Source organism: Tachysurus vachellii, chromosome 18, assembly GCF_030014155.1.
Source record: "Tachysurus vachellii isolate PV-2020 chromosome 18, HZAU_Pvac_v1, whole genome shotgun sequence".
Classification (NCBI taxonomy): domain Eukaryota; kingdom Metazoa; phylum Chordata; class Actinopteri; order Siluriformes; family Bagridae; genus Tachysurus; species Tachysurus vachellii.
The window spans coordinates 18,906,173-18,928,610 of NC_083477.1; the positions used below are offsets into that span (position 1 = coordinate 18,906,173).

Here is a 22,438-nt window from a genome sequence, read left to right on the forward strand (position 1 = left end):
AACAAAAACCATCCAAAAACTCCTCAATCTATATCTAATAATTAATAAGAATCCCATGAAATTAAATGTGATATGTGAACATTGTATAATTTGATCATGAATTTCTGGTAATGTACAAATTAAAAGGAAAAAAGAAACACAAAGTGTTTTATCATCTCACCAAATGATTTTTATCGATTTTTATAGATCATCGGAAAACCAGGATTAGCTAAAAAATGACAACATCATGAAGGACTGGACACGTTTGTGTTGTTCAGTGATAATCAGTGATCAGAAAACTTTATGTCCTTCTGGATGTTCCAGTGATCCACAGTGATGGACTAAAAAGACATGAGATCTAATGAGTAAAGAGCAGTGATGAAGCTGACAGCATGAAACACACCCGGAGTTTTACAGGAAGCTTTTTCTCCTCTCGTCTGTTCCTCTGTGGATGTTTTTATATCTCTAGTGGGTGTGTCATGCAAACCAAATCCTGTGTTTGAACCATTTATGTTGAAACATTCAGCCCAACAACATAGCAGCAGTTTGTGTTCATTTACAGCAGCAGGAATCATTTTAATTCTTTGAGATGGGACTAGGCAGAGTTTTGAGTTACTTTACTCTAGTAATCTTCATTCAATGTTAGTATTATTTATTACATCATTTAAATATTTTTCATTCATTCATTTTTAATGTTAATTCCTACCACACAGTGACACAACAAGCTGCAGTGCTGCACAAAAACCTCATCACAATTCACGTCTTTAATTAAATAATAACTACATTTTACTGAGTAACTAATCCCTACATTCCAAACACTTCCTACATCATTTAAAAACTTCTCAAACAATTAGGAATATGTTGAAGTATAAATTGTTTGTGAACATTTAATTAGAAGATAAAATATCTGCAGTGTTTGATATGATGAAGATTTCTGTAAAGAGAATGTTTATTTCGTGTTGTTGGAAGGAGTCTCCAGTGTCAGAGCTAGATCAGGGTTAAAGCTGTGACTTTATTTTCAGCATGAGAAAGTCTTCAGGACAGAAAGGGTTGTACTTTTTCCTCAGTTTCAGGACAAGTGTTGAGGGAAGGACTGTTTCTAGCTGTAATAATGAACACGATAACAGGAAATAACTTGTTTTTCTGGCCCTAACTCAAGATTAAACATAACTATAAATAAATAAAGAAAAGAACAATTGTAAATGGTGATGAATAAAAGACTTCATGTTGTGATGATAACAGAAACTCTGAAGCTTTGATTCATTGTTGATTATTTTTCTGTAACAAAACCTCCCCAAGTGTTTTATTCCTTACTTTCTGTCACTGAGTTTTACTCCTTCTCAATACAGGAGCAGGAGAAAGCCGTCTGTGTGAAATAAACCATCACCACGTAACCATTCCTACATTTAGGTTTCCTAATGTGTTCCTTAGATGAGTGAGGTGTCTTCTAAAAATGATTCGATTTGGTTCCCTTTCTGATAGAGAAACATTCTGTTGTAGAGATTTACATAGTACCTTATCATCCACTCATCTATCCAGTGATCAGCGTGTGGTTGTGGGTTGAACACCTCCATAGTGGTCATGGACACTCCCTATTCAAATAGAGTGGTGTATAAAGAGAATGTTCTTGGCTGCTCTAGTTTACAGTGAGCTCTGTGATAGATAAGACAGCTGTACAAAAACTTACACAATGTTGTTAGAATGGTAGGTAGAATGGATGATGAAGGAAATGAATGTTTAACTTCATGCTCATTAGATGAACCTTATCAATGCTATCCAACTTCACAACCCTGCTCTCCTATTCCATACAAAACAAAAGTGAGATTGAGGCTTCAAATACCAGAAAACCTAGAGCTAGGAGAGAAAGACAAAAAGAAGAAAAAAGAAGAGAATAGAAAAAGCAGCAGAAGAAATAAAACAACTGTTGAATAAATTAAAGAATATAAAGCTTGAGGAATGAAGAAATCAATGGATGAAAAAAGAATCAGACTCTGTACCGAGACAGAAATGAAGAATGGATCAATATCAAGAATATTAACGTGATTAAGTTTTCTTTATTTCTTCATATATTTTTTTCTTTCTTTGCTTTCAAAATATGTATCCAATAATATTGCTTTTGTGTTAAAAGATAAGACGTGCTGAGTATGTTATATGGAGGCTCTCTTAAAAAAAAGTCAACCCTCAGTGCTCAGAAGGATACCGCTGACAGTAATCCGTAAAGGGAAACCCCAACACTCGTGGGGGAGGGAGGGACTTAGTTAGTAAGATGATATTGCAAGCTTGTGCTGTTTAAAAGGAATGTATACCTTAAAGAATACAACTGGTCACTGACCACAGGGTTACCGGTTTGGGGAAAGAGGAATGGGAAGGAATGTTGGTTTTAAAGTCAATAAGAATTGATATTGAAATATTGAATATTGGTGAAAGGCTTGGAAAAGTATAAAAGCTTGTCTTGAATTACATTTTGTGTGCATTCTATTGTAGACAGGCTCAGTGCATGTTATACTCTGTGTGCATCATAGAACAAACGCAAGCTTACACTTGGAGAGTGTTTCTTGGTTTGTTATAATCTTTACATTTTAATTACTTTTACTTATTCTAATACTGTTTGATTATTTGAAGAAGATTTTATTTGTAATTTTCTTTAATTTTACTTTACATATATTACACACACTTATCTGTATTACACTACTTTTAATAAAAACAAGGCCTCCCATTGTGAGGACCCTGAAAAGACAAAGTCTGACTCCTTCATTTAAAGATTCACACAATAGATTAGGTAAAAGAACTTGAAGAGGATCCTTTGTTAGAAGACCGAGGGGACTTGGAAGTACACCTGAGTTCGTGGTCAGACCAACTCTGATAGTTGATCTTGTGTTTTCAACACTAACCCGTGCAAACTAGGACACATTGCTTAGTGGGATTGTGGAAGGGTTTCCTACGGAATACGAAAACATGTGTCACTAAATTACTTCAACAAGCACGTCCTTGTGAGCTGTAAATATTCCCTCAGCAGGAAGCTGCACCACAGAGACCTTTATTATAAACAATATCATCTATTCACACTCAGCACTCAGGTCTTCCTCTTTATCCCCTTCCAGCTGCAGGAACCTGTTAAGTTTAGAATCGACTACAAACTGCTGCTACTAACATACAAGGCTCTTAACGGTTTAGCTCCCACGTATCTAACTAGTCTTCTAACACGTTACAATCCTTCATGCTCTCTGAGATCACAAAACTCATCACTTCTGGTAGTTCCCAGAATATCTAAGTCTATTAAAGGCGGTAGAGCGTTTTCTCATTTAGCTCCCAAACTCTGGAATAGTCTCCATCTGTCTCCTGCTGTTTCTAACAGCTGTGTCCTGTAAGTGCAGTTTTTTCACTCACTAAAATAACTGTTTTTATTTCATTGTGCATCTCTTATGGATATGAAAGAGCATTGACTGTATCGTCAAACAAAGCATTTGATTCTGTGTTGCTCTTTACAGGTGTGGATTCGGTTGAATTTACTCAGTCAGATAATATAGTGGTTCGACCTGGAGAGGTGTTTACCATCTCCTGTAAATTCTCTGGGTTTTCAATATCCAGCTACTGTCCATACTGGATTCGACAAACGCCATCCAAGGCTATGGAATATATTGGATATGTGTGTAGCAGCAGCTCTTCTGTAAAAGACTCACTCAAGAACAAAATCAGTTTCTCTGCAGACGTTTCCAGCAGCACAGTGTTTTTAAAGGGGCAAAACTTTCAGACTGAGGACACAGCTGTGTATTACTGTGCCCGAGAGCCACAGTCATTCAGATTACTGGTACAGCTGTACAAAAACCAAGGTCATGCTGTGATGATCTCCCTTTAGTCTGCATTTGGTCATGTCAATGATGAACCTTTATGTTTCATGATTTTAGACCTTTATGTGTTTGCTTATTTTAACAAATAAAATGTAATAAATAAAATCTTCAAAATTTTGTATATTCAAGCACATGCAGTAGCAGTCATGCGGAAGTGATACATAACAGAGAGCTACTTAACTCACAGTCATTAAAGCAAATTTAAGTTTAAAGTTTATTTGTTATTACATTTGAAAAAAGTGTCTTGGCCTGGGAAAAGTCTTCATGTGGTCAACATTTGTCTAGTATAAATAAATCTGAAAACTACAGACGGTGGATAGTGGATTCCTCTTGCAAAAACCTTATGAGACATGTTACAGACATCCTCTCAGTGTGACTAATAAATCATCTCAGTAACACTTCATGAATGAAGTCCTAATCGTTGGTAGCATTTTAAAACAGTCACACAAAGTCATTTGTAAATAAAAAAGAAAACAATTGAAAAAGACTATAGGATCAGTGTTTAATGAGTAATCAGCAATGATTTGTGACCTGAATTATTTCTTTAATTAAATTTAGTTTTTATTAGACACACAGATTATCAATGACAGTTTCTGAAAAGGCCAGAATGTTCTTCTGGATGTTCCAGTGATCCACAGTGATGGACTAAAAGGACATGAGATCTAATGAGTAAAGAGCAGTGATGAAGCTGACAGCATGAAACACACCCGGAGTTTTACAGGAAGCTTTTTCTCCTCTCGTCTTTTCCTCTGTGGATGTTTTTATATCTCTAGTGGATGTGTCATGCAAACCAAATCCTGTGTTTGAACCATTTATGCTGAAACATTCAGCCCAACAACATAGCAGCAGTTTGTATTCATTTACAGCAGCAGGAATCTGTATCTGTTCCTAGTGTTTCTAGCCCTTTGTCATTTTTTTCCCTTAATAATACCCTTTATGTTATCCCTGCATTTGGGTCTTTTAATCCTTGAAGACACCCCTGTTTCCTGACACAAGGTTTCTTCTTCATATCATCTTAAAAAAATGTTCTTGACTTGTTGCCACAGACTTGCTCATTAAGGATAAATGTTAAAGATAAATATTTCTCAATTTTAAACTATTTTATTTTTCTATAAAAGCTGCTTTGAGACGATATCTATTGTTATAGTGCTATGCAAATGAATTAAATTGAATTCACAGATTGAGACCTATGGAAGTAAATGTAAATGCATGTGTGTGCCCTGTGATGGGTTGGCACTCCGTGCAGGGTGTATCCTACCTCGATGACCGATGACGCCTGAGAATAGTTCGGATAAGCGGTAGAAAATGAATGAATGAATGAATGAATGAATCAATGAATGAATGATTAGAAATCCAAATTATTTACTATGTTACTGCTGATACTGTCATGTGTAACGAGCCGCCGGACGAGCGTCGCCATAGAGACGCGTCCCCGGAGTACTAGCGCGCTCCGGACTACACTTCCCATCAGCCACCGTTCTTCCTGATTGCCGCACCAGCTGTTTCTCATTCCCCATTCACATATATTCACGCCAGAACTGCTTACCTGTGCGAGGTCTCCTGTAATGAGGAGGCGGCATACGGCTGTGGATCCATGTGCAGCAGAAAGTGTTTTAATAGAAAGCACTTGCAGGGTCGTACAGGCAGAGATCAGAACGGGCAAAACAGTAATCAGAGACAGAAGGCAGAATCGGAATCAGGGACAGGCAGTAAGGTCAGGGCAGGCGGCAAACAATCAGAAATATCGAGAGGCAAAAACAGAACAGAAAACCAAAGAATCGAACACGGGAAACGCTCAGAATCACTGTACAAAGAGAAGTCGAGACCTCGCACAGGTAAGCAGTTCTGGCGTGAATATATGTGAATGGGGAATGAGAAACAGCTGGTGCGGCAATCAGGAAGAACGGTGGCTGATGGGAAGTGTAGTCCGGAGCGCGCTAGTACTCCGGGGACGCGTCTCTATGGCGACGCTCGTCCGGCGGCTCGTTACACATGACAGATACTGTATCTGAGTGTTTTCTCTCTTTTAAACCTTGCTGATAAAAATGTTCAGTTTCTGAATCCCTCCTTTTTTCTTCTGACAGCCAGAACATTATAATATTTTGTATCTGCACCTGTAGGGGGCAGCAGCTGCTTGTTTTTGAGAAGGATTCATGAAGCTATGAAATCTAACAGCTGAAGTGTGTTTATGCAAATTCACTCTGTTATAAAAAAAACAGCCTCTTGCTCACCCGAAGTTTGTGACACACGACTGAATCAAAGAGCATGATGATGGGGCTGAGGGTCACTCAGTACTACATCTTTGTTATAATGTTAACCAAAGGTACCTGAGACTTCTGTACTGTTTATTTCTTCCCTCAGAATATCTTGACTGTGTTGATGATGATCTTTGTTATGTTTTATCTGCTAGGTGTCAGCAGTGATGAGATCAGAATGGACCAGTCTCCTGCTGTGGTAAAGAGACCTGGAGAAACTGTGAAGATCTCCTGTAAGATACACGGCTTTGATATGACTGAGTACCTCATGCACTGGATCAGACAGAAACCAGGGAAAGCTCTGGAATGGCTTGGATATGTGAACTCTGGTACAACAGATGAACCCACATACGCAGACTCAGTGAAAGGGTATTTTCTCCTCTCTGAAGACGTCTCAGCAAGCACACAGTACTTAGAGGCCAAGACCCTGAGGACAGAGGACACTGCGGTTTATTACTGCGCCCGAGACCCCACAGTGACTGGAGCTGAAAGCAGCTGTACAAAAACCAGACACACATTGAAACTGAACTAACTGAAGTTGCTTCACTTATAATTCATAGAGAGATAAACACTCTGTATCTGTTTTCTGCTCCAATTATCTATAAATATATCTGGCTATGACTCAAATGTGGGTATAGCATAAACAATTTTTTTAAAAATATACATAAACCCTTTTTTCATGCTTCTGAAAACACTTGTGTGTTAACGCTGTGTTAATGTGTTTCTGACTGTTCCTTAAACCAACAAACTAGTAGACATCCCAGTCCCAATAAACACTGTAATACACACATCACAGTCCCAATACACACTGTAATACACACATCACAGTCCCAATACACACTGTAATACACACATCACAGTCCTAATACACACTGTAATACACACCCCCCAGTCTCAATATACACAGCTTCTGTTCTAGAAATTTAACTAACACCTTCTGAACACAGAAACTGTGACTATCGTGTGAGGCTCATTTTAGACGATTGTTGATTGAACATGTTCAGTTCAGTTAATCACAGAGACACGTTAGTGTTTTGTTCATTTCACTCTAAGACCAATTCTTCTAAGAGGAAGAACATTAATGGTGGAGCTCACTCAGACAGACTCTGTGCTGGTGAAGCCTGGAGAGTCGTTCTCCATCTCTTGTAAGATCTCAGTGTCAAATTATTGTATTAACTGGATACGGCAACCTGCTGGAAAAGCACTGGAATGGCTCAGATATCTGTGTAGCGGTGATAGCACTGAACTCAAAGACACGATGAAGAGCAAGATCAGTCTCAGCCAGGACAAATCCAGCAGCACAGTTTATTTAAGAGGACAAAACTTTCAGGTCAAGGACACGGTTGTGTATTACTGTGCCAGACACACAACACTACAAACTCACTGAAGCCCTGTACAAAAACATCCCTGGTCATTTTCCTCTCTCTGCAGTACACATGTCCCCAGAGGGGTCTGGTATATATGAGCTAGCAGAGCTAAGACACTTCTGTAGTACAAAGATATCTACATAAAGTTTCATCTTTGTCTCAACATTAAAATAAATTGTTGTCCTGAACACAAGTGAATACACAGTTAATACATCATTAATACCACACCAATCTATTCCAAAGCTTTTGTGCAGCTTGCTGAAGTGGATGTCGGTGTAACTCACAATTTAAGTTATTATTATAATTATAATTCTTTATGTGCCTCTAGATGTCAGTCTTTGTAAAGAAACTCTCTCACTTTATACATTATAATCGTTCTCCAGCTTCATTTAACTCACCGGACAGATATTTGATTATTGGGATTCTACAAAACTGATTCATATTTAACTACAATAATCTGTGTTTTTAGAAATGTTACAGTTATTGTTTAGATCAATTATAGCATAAATATTGTGAGAAAACAAGTTTACAACTTCAAAGACAACGTTCCAAATAAAAAATCTTGTTGAAAGTTGAGTTTATAAACCAACACATCCTCCATCAGATGAATCTCCTCCTCATGATTTAAATACATTTCAGATACATTCTCCTCCCATCATCAGCAGATAAACAAATCCAAGTGTCAGAGCTGGATCTCACTCTATTTATATGATGTGATGGTGTGTGTTAAACTTTGGAGAACAGAGAAGACTCCAGTCCAAACAACACACACCATGTTCTCTACATCTCTACTGCTCCTGCTGGCAGCTGCTTGTTGTGAGTGCTTTATCAAATTCATTCATTTACTAGATGAAGAATAAAGGTGCAGCATATATTGTGTGAGATATCACCATGTGTTTTCCTCCACAGATGTGCATGGTGAGGAACTGACTCAGCCTGCTTCCATGACAGTCCAGCCAGGCCAGAGTCTCTCCATCCAGTGCAAGGTTTCATATTCAGTTACGAGCCATCATACAGCTTGGATTCGACAACCTGCAGGAAAAGCTCTGGATTGGATTGGATACATCTATTCTGGTGGGAGTACAGCTTACAGTGACAAACTGAAAAATAAGTTCAGCATCTCCAGAGACACTTCTACTAACACAATAACAATTGGAGGACAGAACATGCAGACTGAAGACACAGCTGTGTATTACTGCGCTCGTGACACACAGTGAGACAGAATAGTGGATTCCTCTTACAAAAACCTTATGAGACATGTTACAGACATCCTCTCAGTGTAACTAATAAATCATCTCAGTCACACTTTCACTTTCTTCCACTGGAATGAAGTCAGAATCATTTGTAGCATTTTAAAACACAGTCACACAAAGTCATTTTTAAATAAAAAAGAAAACATTATTGAAAGAGTCTTCATTCTGAACCATTATTAATCCCTTCATTTTACAGGATTTTTAACCAGCAGTTGGAATCAGTGTTTAATGAGTGGATTCAGGAATAATACAGCATGTTTCCAGCAGTGTGTTGTGTTTAACACACAGTCTGTTCTCATAGTCTGAGGTTCAATAACTGAAACAACTGAAGGAGGCAGCAGAGCTCAACAAATAAAGTGAAAAAAAGTGAATCCACAAACTGCATTCTGTATGAGACTCATTCAGTATCAGTCATTATCAAACAAATATCTACATTTTCTCTTCTTTTTCACTCTTTCCATAATGTGTGATTAATTATTTGGGTTGTTAAACACAGGTTGGACAAATAAAAACACTATAATTTATGTAACTACATCCTCCTGTGGTTGTGAAGTTTCTCAGTAACATGACAAGATGTATTTTATAATGCTGTTATAATGTAAGGTTCTAAATTAAACAGAATGATAAATGAATAGAAATAAAGTTTCCTGTTCTAAATGAATATAAATTTCTGTAAGTTTTCTTATTATAAATTCACCTGAAAACACCTGATAGTGTATAAACTTACTCATTAACACCTGCCTTAAGCTTCTTATTGGTTCAAACATAAACTCAAGCTGCAGTGATAGATATCTCTAAAAAATACAGACATGTTTAAAAGATGAGGAGGTTTTCTCATTTATATTTATATATAAGAATCCATCCCATGTTGACCCTAAGATAAGGAGTGTCTCTATGCAAATGTCCTTCTCTGTTATATATTTATGCAACAAAGACCAAGAGCTTTTACTTCTTCTGCTCCAACACACACCATGATCTCTACATCCCTACTGCTGCTGCTGCTGGCAGCCGTACACTGTAAGTGTTTTTACATTTAACATGTAATACAGTTTTGGTTCCTTAAAGCTTTTTGCTTTTACATCATTAAAATAACTTTTCTTTAACCGGTGTTCACAGTGTTGAGCTGATCCAGACCAGATCCACAGTATTAACTCCTGGTCAGTCACTGACTCTGACCTGTAAAGTGTCTGGATATTCAGTAACTGATAGCAGCTACTGTACACACTGGATACGACAACCTGCAGGAAAAACTCTGGAATGGATCGGAGGTATATGTGGTAATGGTAACACTTACTACAGTGAGAAACTGAAAAGGAGGTTTCAGGCTTCCAGAGACACGTCCACCAGCACAGTGACATTAACAGGACAGAACATGCAGACTGAAGACACAGCTGTGTATTACTGCGCTCGTAACCCACAGTGAGACGAATAAACAACATCCCTGTACAAAAACTCCAAGTACACTGAAATAAAATTCTCCTCCACTTGCATCTGATAAGATTTCCCCGACCACCACACACATCCATTTTTATATTCCATCACGCTTCATTTATTCTGAAAGGAAATAATAAATGATTACAGACAAAGACAGATGGAGAAATGTTTTTATATCTTTTTTGTATTTGTAGTACACATAATTTTCCAATTTTACTGACAGACCAACAGTAAATGTTTACTCGACCTTTGGTCCTTATCTGTATCCTGTATATTTAAACTGCAAACACATTAGAAATTATTGCACATTACGTTTTTCTTTAAGCTTTAAGGCCTGTGATGGTCGCTCTTTCTTTATTCACAACATCTAACCAACAAGTTAAAGATCTAATGACTGACAGTGTGTCATAAATATGAGAACATGTTCTCCTGGGATTTACATTAAAGTCATAAACAATAAAGACACCATTCTTATGAAGCTAAGACCTTACAGCTCCAGACTGTATAATATTCACCATTTGATCAACTACACAGTAAGTATATAGTAAGTAACTAATATTTTGCTTCTGAGTTTCTCAGAAGTGTGACAAGACATCAGCTAACTGTTTGTCAGTTGATTAGATTAGATTGTAGTGCTAAAATTTAAACTAAAATTACATCTTTAATGTGTACGTTTTAAATCTATTGAATAAACCCTGTCATCTCTACATCACATTATAATTGAGTTATGAATTAGATTGATCATGACCAGATTACTGTCCTGCAGTCCACTGAATCATTGTTCCTTGTCCAGTGGAATTGACTTTTACATATTTGTAGGGAAAAAAGATAAATCTGTATATAGTGATTCCTTTCACTATTTCACTCTTTTTACTGGACTTCATAATGTTGAATTCTTCATGTGTCCTCTGTAATGTGTAAGTGCTCAGTATCATCACGATGACTTTACATGCATAAGAACAGTGCTGCTATCTAACAGCTGATCTGATGTACACAGGAAAATGCTGAACTTATTATTTATGAGAATAATATTCACAGACTGCAAATTTGTAAGTGTTTTTTTTTTTTTAGAAAGTGTTCACCTTATGCAGTTGGTAGTGTTATATATATTTCTGTGCAATAAGTATAGCAGAATGTTCTTCTGGATGTTCCAGTGATCCACAGTGATGGACTAAAAGGACATGAGATCTAATGAGTAAAGAGCAGTGATGAAGCTGACAGCATGAAACACACCAGGAGTTTTACAGGAAGCTTTTTCTCCTCTCGTCTGTTCCTCTGTGGATGTTTTTATATCTCTAGTGGGTGTGTCATGCAAACCAAATCCTGTGTTTGAATCATTTATGCTGAAACATTCAGCCCAACAACATAGCAGCAGTTTGTGTTCATTTACAGAAGCAGGAATCATTTTAATTCTTTGAGATGGGACTAGACAGAGTTTTGAGTTACTTTACTCTAGCAATCTTCATTCAATGTTAGTATTATTTATTACATCATTTAAAAAAATGTTTTGTTCCTGTTTTGATGTTAATTCCTACATATTCTTCTATTTCAGATTCCTGCAGTCAGACACTGATCGAGTCTGATCCAGTGATCATCAAACCTGATCAGTCTCATAAACTGACCTGCACAGGATCTGGATTTAACTTTGGTAGCTATTACATGGCTTGGATCAGACAGGCGCCTGGAAAAGGGCTGGAATGGGTTGCAAGCATCGAAGTTACTAGCGTATATTACTCCAGTGCTGTTCAGGGCCGCTTCACCATCTCCAGAGACAACAGTAAGAAGCAGGTGTATCTGCAGATGAACAACATGAGGACAGAAGACACTGCAGTTTATTACTGCGCCCGTGACACACAGTGATACTTCCCCTTAGACATCAGTACAAAAACACAGACTTACTATAGTCACATGACAAACCCACATTTTCAGATTCATGGAGGTGAAAGAACCAAAATGTTTACAGTGTCTCTGACTTACATGTTACCACTTGCTGACTTTTACTGGACTGTTCTGAACATTGTCTGGACATTTATACTGATGTTAGATTTATTTAATTGAATGTATGTAATAAATATTGCCTATATTTCATGATGTGACAGACTGAGAAATATGGAAGTAGATGTTCACAAACTAGAAAAAGAGCTCAGTGCCATAATCATTGAGACTAATATTGATTTCCCAATTAACTGATTAATTAAACCAGATGATTTACTATGTTACTACTGATACTGTATCTGAGTGTTTTCTCTCTTTTAAACCATGCTGATAAAAAAATATATTTTCATTTTTGCTCCATGTGAAAGTCTTTTTTTTCTGGCAGCCAGAACATTATAATATTTTGTATCTGCACCTGTAGGGGGCAGCAGCTGCTTGTTTTTGTGAAGGATTCATGAAGCTATGAAATCTAACAGCTGAAGTGTGTTTATGCAAATTCACCCTGTTATTAAAAAAACAGCCTCTTGTTCACCCGAAGTTTGTGTCACACGACTGAATCAAAGAGCATGATGATGGGGCTGAGGGTCACTCAGTACTACATCTTTGTTATAATGTTAACCAAAGGTACCTGAGACTTCTGTACTGTATATTTCTTCCCTCAGAATATCTTGACTGTGTTGATGATGATCTTTGTTATGTTTTATCTGCTAGGTGTCAGCAGTGATGAGATCAGACTGGACCAGTCTCCTGCTGTGGTAAAGAGACCTGGAGAAACTGTGAAGATCTCCTGTAAGATAAATGGATATTCAATGACAAGCTACAACATACACTGGATCAGACAGAAACCAGGGAAAGCTCTGGAATGGCTTGGCGAGATGAGTACAGGCAATAATGCAGGAACATACGCAGAGTCTGTGAAGAACCAGCTCACCTTTACAGAAGACGTCTCAGCAAGCACACAGTACTTAGAGGCCAAGACCCTGAGGACAGAGGACACTGCGGTTTATTACTGCGCCCGACAAGCCACAGTGACTGGAGCTGAGGAAGCAGCTGTACAAAAACCAGACACACATTTTCACACAGAGTTTATTTTGAACAAGTCACATGTCCTGTTATCATTTATCTGTTATGTTCTATATTTATTAAAGAGCTCATTAACATTTTGTTTTAAACTCTGTAATGTTTTATTGAAATGTTAAATATATTTCTGCAGCATTCAGACTCTCTAAAGGCCAAGTGACACCATTTCTGATCCCCATAATATCTGTACCTTTGTACTGTAAGTTTGGCTTTAACAGCTTCAGCCATGTTCATATTCACCTTCTCAAAACAGAAACCAGGAAATTTGCAGACATGAGAATGAGAATTTCTGTGTTAATGTAATTCTCTAGAGTGCAGCCTACACATGACTGATAATGACATAAAGGATCGTTTATCTAATTATTATCATTTTCATGGATTATGGTATAGATTCAGGTTAATTTAAGAGAACTGAAAATAGATCACTTTTCAATCTGACCATCACAGGAAGTGTTAATTACATCATAACACGTTCATATCATTATTAATAATAACAAACAGCTGAATTATTTCCCACATTAAATTGATATGGAGATGAAACGGGGTGTGAGTGTGATTAACAGCTGCAGAGCTGCACTCAACACAGCCTCTCTGTAATGTTTATGCAAATCTGCATCTCCTCTTGTAATATTAGCAGCGTTCTGATCTAGAGAGGAAACACTTCTCATTAGTCTTCCTTCAACACAAACATGTTTGCTTCAGCTCCACTGCTGCTGCTGGCTCTCGCCCCCTGTGAGTGTTTGGATTGAAGCTTTATTATTGATTATTGTTATTGATCCTTTCAGTTCGACATGTCCACCTTTTCTTTTTCTCTTTTTACAGATGTGTTCTGTGCTACTGAGCTCATCCAGCCAGACTCACTGCTTATAAAGCCAGGAGAGACTTTAACCATCACCTGTAAAGTGTCTGGAGCTTCTATCACTGATGAGAGCAGCCACTATGGAACAGCTTGGATTCGACATCCTGCAGGAAAAGCTTTAGAATGGATCAACACCATTTATTATGATGGAGATATTTATAAGAAAGATTCACTTAAAGACAAGTTTGTGGTCTCTCGTGACACTTCCAGTAACTCCGTGACCTTACGAGGACAGAACATGCAGACTGAAGACACAGCTGTGTATTACTGCGCTCGTAAAGCTCACAGTGACACAACAAGCTGCAGTGCTGCACAAAAACCTCATCACAATTCACTTCTTTAATTAAATAACAACTACATTTTACTGAGTAAATAATCCCCATATTACAAATATTTCAGCATAGACACTAGGGATGAGCGAGTACAGCATTATCTGTATCTGTTAACCATATGAATTATCTGTATCTGTATCTGTACTCGGAGTGGGTGGGGCCTAACCCGGGACTTGTCTTGAAATGGGCGGGGCTTTAACCGGTATGTTATTTTAAGCATGGGTTGATCCAAAAACTCCTCAATCTATATCTAATAATTAATAAGAATCCCATGAAATTAAATGTGAAATTTAAACATTGTATAGGCAAGGCAAGTTTATTTGTATAGCACATTTCATACACAGAGGTCATTCAAAGTGCTTTACATAGAAATTAGAAAACAGTTTATAAGAGAGAAAAAAATATATATATGTAAAAATAAGAGACACACGATACAATCATATTAAAAACAAAGAACAATTAAAGATTGTTTAATAAAAACAGTTTAAAATATGTTAAAAAGAATAAAACAGGAGTAAAAGTAATTTGGATAAAAAGTGCAGTCATTGTGAAGCAGCACAGTGCTCATTTAGTAAATGCAGCGTTAAACAGATATGTTTTTAATCTTGAATTAAAAGTGTTTACTGTTGAAGCACATCTAATCTCTTCTGGAAGCTGATTCCAGCTATAGGTGGCATAATAACTAAATGCTGACGCACCTTGTTTTGAGTGAACCCTCTGTATCTCTAACTGACCTGATCCTAATGATCTGAGTAGTCTGATTGGTTTATATTCAATTAGCATATCTGTCATGTATTTCGGTCCTAATCCATGAAGTGATTTATAAACGAGTAACAATACTTTAAAATCTATTCTAAATGTAACTGGAAGCCAGTGTAAGTACCTGAGGACTGGAGTGATGTGCTCAGATTTTTTGGTTCTGGTCAGAATTCTGGCAGCAGCATTCTGTATGAGCTGCAGCTGTCTAATGGTCTTTTTGGGGATCCCAGTAAGGAGTCCATTGCAATAATCCACCCTGCTGGTGATGAAAGCATGAACAAGTTTCTCTAAGTACTGTCTTGAGACAAAACATCTAATTCTGGCTATATTTCTGAGATGGTAGTAAGCTGATTTGCTTATCGCTTTCACATGACTACTGAAATTAAGGTCAGACTCTAAAATTACACCAAGATTTCTGACTTTATTTTGTGTCTTTAGACCCCTAGAGTCAAGGTGTGTGTTAACCTTGAGAGTTTCATCTTTATTTCCGAATACAATGACGGTTTTGTCTTTGTTTAACTGGAGGAAGTTTTGACGCATCCAACTGTTAATTTCATCAATGCACTTACATAGAGAGTCAATGGGGCTGTAGTCATTAGGGGACAGGGCTAAGTATATCTGGGTGTCATCTGCATAGCTGTGGTAAGCAATTTGGTTCTTTTTCATTATTTGACCAATTGGGAGCATATACAAATTAAAGAGAAGCAGTGCAAGAATTGAGCCCTGTGGGACTCCACATGTCATGGATGTCCACTCAGATTTATGGTTACCTATGTTCACATAGTAACCTCTCCCTTTTAGGTATGATTTAAGCCATTTGAGGACCATCCCAGAAGGCCCTACCCAGTTTTCCAGTCTATGTAAGAGTATGGTGTGATCTACCGTGTCAAAGGCAGCACTAAGATCTAGTAGCACCAGCACAGATATTTTACCTGAATCAGAGTTTAAGCGAATATCATTTATTATCTTTATGAGCACTGTCTCTGTGCTGTGATGCTGGCGGAAACCAGATTTGTCCAGATAGCCATTTGAGTTTAAGAATTTGTTCAGCTGATTGAAAACAACCTTTTCAATGATCTTGCCTATAAAAGGAAGATGTTTTTTTTTTAGATTGGTCTGTAGTTGCTAAGTATGGTTTTGTATAGGTTACTCTTTTTTTTTAGGAGAGGCTTAACAACTGCCGTTTTTAGGGACTCTGGAAAAGTGCCTGTGAGCAGAGAGGTATTTACTATTTTTAAGAGGTCAGTTTCTAAACAGTTAAGTACCTTTTTGAGAAAGGATGTGGGGAGGGTGTCAAGGCTGCAAGTTGATGCTTTAAGATGTTGTACTGTTTCTTCCAAGGTTTTTATATCAATTATGTCAAATTCTGAGAAAATGACAAATTTCTGAGGTTGTTGTAATGAGGTCTGACTGACCACATTACCATATGAGGCCGTATTTATTGCCATTCTGATATTACTGATTTTCTCAGAGAAAAAGGTTGCAAACTCATTGCATTTGTTGTCAGAGAGCATTTCACTAGGAGCTTGATTTGGGGGTTTGTTAGTCTCTCTACAGTAGCAAAAAGAGTGTGAGTGTTGTTTATGTTGTTGTTTATAATGTTTGAGAAGAAGATCTGTCTAGCTGAGCCTAGTTCTACATTGAAAGCACGAAGACTGTACTTATAGATGCTATAATGTACTTCAAATTTAGTTTTCCGCCACGTACGTTCAGCTTTTCTGCATGTTCTTTTCATGCTCTGTACAGCTGTTGTGTTTCTCCAAGGTGCTTTACGTCTGCCAGTGATCATACTGACCTTTACTGGAGCTATACCATCAATAGCATCTTTAACTTTTAAGTTAAAATTTTCAAGGAGAGGAGAGGAGTATAATTTGATTATGTATTTTTTGGTAATGTACCAATGAAAAGGAAGAAAACAAACACAAAAAGTTTTTATCATCTCACCAAATGATTTTTATTAATTTATTGAATGAATTTATTTACCAGAATTAGCTAAAATGTAAACTTTAAAATTTTTATTTTATGTTTCTGTACTTGTGTAAAGCTGCTTTGACTCAACACTCAGCACTCAGGCTTTATCTCTTCATCCTGAATGAACAAAAACCATCCAAAAACTCCTCGATCTATATCTAATAATTAATAAGAATCCCGTGCAATTAAATGTGAAATATGAACATCGTATAATTTGATTACTTTTTTTGGTAATGTACAAATTAAAAGGAAGAAAACAAACACAAAAAGTTTTTTTATCATCTCACCAAATGAGTTTTATTAATTGATCATTGGAAAACCAGAATTAGCTAAAATGTAAACTTTAAAATTTTTATTTTATGTTTCTGTACTTATGTAAAGCTGCTTTGAGACAAAGTCCATTGTTAAATGCATTACAGAAATAAATTGAGTTGAAATGACAGATTGAGAAATATGCAAGTAGATGTTCACAAACTAGAAAAAGAGCTCAGTGCCATAATCATTGAGACTAATATTGATTTCCCAATTAACTGATTATTTAAACCAAATGATTTACTATGTTACTGCTGATACTGTATCTGAGTGTTTTCTCTCTTTTAAACCATGCTGATAAAAATGATCCATTACTGAATTCCTACTTACTTTATTTTCATTGCTGGTCCATGTGAAAGTTTTTTAATTGACAGCCAGGACATTTGAAACATTTTCTCATTTTAGGTGTGTATCATCTGACACCAGGTCTTTTTGCCACTAGAGGGCAGTCTGTACAAACTCAACCATCTCCATCTGTTTCCATCTGCACATTTAGACAATCTCTCTTTTCACATTCTGCTCTGACTGCATCCAGCATCATGACACTCGGATTAAACTCAGTTACATAAAATGTCTGTGGTGACCTGTTTAGTGTTGATCAGTAAATAAGGCTCTTTATTATGGAAAACCTGATTTCATGGAAAATTCAAGTGGAGTCGATCGAGTGAAAGGAATGATTGTCTAATTTTATACAAACAAAAGCCTGATTAAACATTTGATTAATTTAGATCTTGTACGTATCAATGTTCAAAAGGATCCTCAAGCATACAGATAATTATAATTATTATGCTAAAATTCATTTGTGTTCCTTGTTTCCTTCATTGAGTCTTTAAGATTTCTGGTTTGGGAAAATGACAGTATTTGATAGAAAGGCTGCTGTTCCATTATGAATTCAGATCAGATGAATCTCCTCCTCATGATTTAAATACATTTCAGATACATCCTCCTCCCATCATCAGCAGATAAACAAATCCAAGTGTCAGAGCTGGATCTCACTCTATTTATATGATGTGATGGTGTGTGTTAAACTTTGGAGAACAGAGAAGACTCCAGTCCAAACAACACACACCATGTTCTCTACATCTCTACTGCTCCTGCTGGCAGCTGCTTCTTGTGAGTGCTTTATCAAATTCATTCATTTACTAGATGAAGAATAAAGGTGCAGCATATATTGTGTGAGATATCACCATGTGTTTTCCTCCACAGATGTGCATGGTGAGGAACTGACTCAGCCTGCGTCCATGACAGTCCAGCCAGGCCAGAGTCTCTCCATCCAGTGCAAGGTTTCATATTCAGTTACGAGCTATTATACAGCTTGGATTCGACAACCTGCAGGAAAAACTCTGGAGTGGATTGGATTCATCAGACCTGGTGGGAGTACAGCTTACAGTGAGAAACTGAAAAATAAGTTCAGCATCTCCAGAGACACTTCTACTAACACAATAACAATTGGAGGACAGAACATGCAGACTGAAGACACAGCTGTGTATTACTGCGCTCGTTACACACAGTGAGACAGAATAGTGGATTCCTCTTACAAAAACCTTATGAGACATGTTACAGACATCCTCTCAGTGTAACTAATAAATCATCTCAGTCACACTTTCACTTTCTTCCACTGGAATGAAGTCAGAATCATTTGCAGCATTTTAAAACACAGTCACACAAAGTCATTTTTAAATAAAAAAGAAAACATTATTGAAAGAGTCTTCATTCTGAACCATTATTAATCCCTTCATTTTACAGGATTTTTAATCAGCAGTTGGAATCAGTGTTTAATGAGTGGATTCAGGAATAATGCAGCATGTTTCCAGCAGTGTGTTGTGTTTAACACACCGTCTGTTCTCATAGTCTGAGGTTCAATAACTGAAACAACTGAAGGAGGCAGCAGAGCTCAACAAATAAAGTGAAAAAAAGTGAATCCACAAACTGCATTCTGTATGAGACTTATTCAGTATCAGTCATTATCAGACAAATATCTACATTTTCTCTTCTTTTTCACTCTTTCCATAATGTGTGATTAGTTATGTGGGTTGTTAAACACAGGTTGGACAAATAAAAACACTATAATTTATGTAACTACATCCTCCTGTGGTTGTGAGGTTTCTCAGTAACATGACAAGATGTATTTTATAATGCTGTTATAATGTAAGGTTCTAAATTAAATATAGCAATACATGTATATAAAATAACTTCCTGATTTAAATGAATAATAATTTCTGTGAGTTTTCTTATTATAAATTCACCTGAATACACCTGATAGTGTATAAACTTACTCATTAACACCTGCCTTAAGCTTCTTATTGGTTCAAACATAAACTCAAGCTGCAGTGATAGATATCTCTAAAAAATACAGACATGTTTAAAAGATGAGGAGGTTTTCTCATTTATATTTATATATAAGAATCCATCCCATGTTGACCCTAAGATAAGGAGTGTCTCTATGCAAATGTCCTTCTCTGTTATATATTTAAGCAACAAAGACAAAGAGCTTTTACTTCTTCTGCTCCAACACACACCATGATCTCTACATCCCTACTGCTGCTGCTGCTGGCAGCCGTACACTGTAAGTGTTTTTACATTTGACATGTAATACAATTTTGGTTCCTTAAAGCTTTTTGCTTTTACATCATTAAAATAACTTTTCTTTAACAGGTGTTCACAGTGTTGAGCTGATCCAGACCGGATCCACAGTATTAACTCCTGGTCAGTCACTGACTCTGACCTGTAAAGTGTCTGGATATTCATTAACTGATAGCAGCTACTGTACAGACTGGATACGACAACCTGCAGGAAAAACTCTAGAGTGGATCGGAACCATATGTTCTGGTGGGAGCACTGGCTCCCACTGAAAAACTGAAAAGCAGGTTTCAGGTTTCCAGAGACACGTCCAGCAGCACAGTGACATTAACAGGACAGAACATGCAGACTGAAGACACAGCTGTGTATTACTGCGCTCGGCGACCACAGTGAGACGAATAAACAACATCCCTGTACAAAAACTACTCATTCAGCGTTCACAATAACAAGACACAAGACTGATCTATCCAAATCTTAGAAAATGTAAAATAAATAAATAAATAATCCACAAATGAGAACAAAGAGATTAAAGTTAGTTCATTTTTTTAATAATTGTAATAAAGATTTTAAACCATAATACAAATCTTTAATGTTACTGCACATGATAAACACTGTAATAATCATATTACTAACAAAAACTTTTGATAATGTAGATTGAAGTATTAGTTGCTGTTCCTCTCTGTTACATCATCATGACTCCCACATGTTTTCTCTCATGATGTCATGATGCAAATCGTCGCTGTCGGGCGGAATCCTCAGATGTCCAAAACCGTTATCTTTCAGGAAATTAAACAAACGCCATACCTTATCTGCCGTGCACTGGGTTTAGTCCGCGTTGCAGTGGATTGTCTTGCGCTAAATTCCTGTCCTCAGACGAGCACCAGAACTAGCGGGGGTCAAGGTTTTTTTTTCTTTGAGCCCAGTGTTTTGAAGACATTTACCTCAGAAGACGTGTTGATTCGTTGCGACTCTTCTTGAGGAGAAATATGCCGTGAAGCTCTCCCGCGGAGTGAGGAAGAGGTGGACAGTTGAAGTGTCCAATGGAGTTATGAGATTTGCGCTCAAGCTATTTTCAAGGCTTTAGATTGGTTTATAACTTGTAAAAATAACAGACCCATGTGGAGACTGAACAATAGCATCGATATGTGAAAAAATATGTAATTGACCAAATTTGGACATACGAGGTTTCCGCCCGACAGCGACGATATATACATCCCACAAATTATCATAAAACATTTCAAGCTAGTTATTTGTTTATGTTAATATTGTTGATTTAAATCCATATGATTATATCTCTAAAGACTATTGTAACATAATACTTAAATAATCATTTAGTAAATAAAGTACATGACAAAAAGACGAATAGAACAATAAGTATTACTTTATTATTTTACAAACTACTTAGAATTCGTAATAAGTTTACTAACTTGAACTTTACTAATATATTTCACTGAAACATGTTATGGTCATGACCAACTTAGTAAAACAAACAGAAAAAAAAAAAAAAACGTGGCAGGCCTGGACGATGCTTGTGAGCGTTTTGGCGATAAGCTACTTCACCCCTTCTTTTTAATCGGCATAAACCACAAAGTAAAAAAACTTAGACTCAGTCACGTCGCAGTCTCGAATCCAGGGTCAAAGAAAGTCAAAGAATCCATTTAGGTTACTCGGACATAGCCTTGATGATCCACGAACACATGAGCACGTTTTCCCTCAGCAGCAAAAGAAAGTTCAGGTACAACACCTATAATCCGTAGCGAACTTTGGATATTTGCTCCAGAATACAAAGAAAAATAACCATTTGTTTTAAAGTGTCTACTGGACACTGTATCCTGTCACCTTGAAAGGAGTAAAAAGCAAACAAAGTATTTATAACGAGCGACACCTCTGCGTGTCTCTCCAGCACAAAAAAACAAAAATGTCCGACTCTCTCTTCTCGTCTTCAATCACCATTACGACAAATACCTGCCCCATCCAATCACCCAGGCCCAGGCCCAAGCCCAGGCCCTGAACCAATGGGCTTAAGACATCAATTAGCTATGTTTGAGGATAGGATGCCACTTACAGGACCATAACAATACATTCATCAGTCAAAAAGAAAATATCACATACAAAAACAATGTTGTGTTCTAAAACATAACATCCAAGCAGGCTACACTATTATAATCACATCACTTTCCTGGACTTTATATAAAGTAGTGTCTTTGACTAATAATAATCACATCAACAAATTAGAATTTGTGTAAACGTGTGAGAAAGTGTGGATCAGACAAATGGATCAGACAAAAAGCTGGAAAAGCTCTAGAATGGATTGGGGCTATCTGGTCTGATGCCAGTAAAACAATAAACGCCAAAGACATTGAGGGACGTTTGGAAATTACCCGAGACAACTCCAAAATGGTGTTATGGTGTTTGTGTGTGTGTGTGTGCTTATTGTCCGGAATGAAAGAATGAAGTGAGTGTGTGTGCGGCAT

At 37.1% G+C, this 22,438-nt stretch overlaps 1 pseudogene and 5 gene segments (V, D, J or C); all 6 read left to right on the forward strand.

Moving 5' to 3' along the window:
- Positions 1 to 6,254: 6,254 nt before the first annotated feature.
- LOC132861246 (immunoglobulin heavy variable 1-3-like) lies at positions 6,255 to 6,692 on the forward strand. The segment is given in 1 exon segment: positions 6,255 to 6,692. A coding segment is annotated over 1 exon segment (354 nt).
- Positions 6,693 to 8,222: 1,530 nt separating this feature from the next.
- Positions 8,223 to 8,666, forward strand: LOC132860967 (Ig heavy chain V region 5A-like). The segment is given in 2 exon segments: positions 8,223 to 8,265; positions 8,359 to 8,666. Coding segments are annotated over 2 exon segments (351 nt in total).
- Positions 8,667 to 9,673: 1,007 nt separating this feature from the next.
- On the forward strand, positions 9,674 to 10,125 carry LOC132860730 (Ig heavy chain V region 914-like). The segment is given in 2 exon segments: positions 9,674 to 9,719; positions 9,809 to 10,125. Coding segments are annotated over 2 exon segments (363 nt in total).
- A 3,715-nt stretch (positions 10,126 to 13,840) lies between these two features.
- Positions 13,841 to 14,414, forward strand: LOC132860731 (immunoglobulin heavy variable 4-39-like). The segment is given in 3 exon segments: positions 13,841 to 13,883; positions 13,974 to 14,282; positions 14,410 to 14,414. Coding segments are annotated over 3 exon segments (357 nt in total).
- Positions 14,415 to 18,454: 4,040 nt separating this feature from the next.
- LOC132860968 (immunoglobulin heavy variable 1-46-like) lies at positions 18,455 to 18,898 on the forward strand. The segment is given in 2 exon segments: positions 18,455 to 18,497; positions 18,591 to 18,898. Coding segments are annotated over 2 exon segments (351 nt in total).
- Positions 18,899 to 19,904: 1,006 nt separating this feature from the next.
- On the forward strand, positions 19,905 to 20,357 carry LOC132860732 (Ig heavy chain V region 914-like; annotated as a pseudogene).
- Positions 20,358 to 22,438: the final 2,081 nt, after the last annotated feature.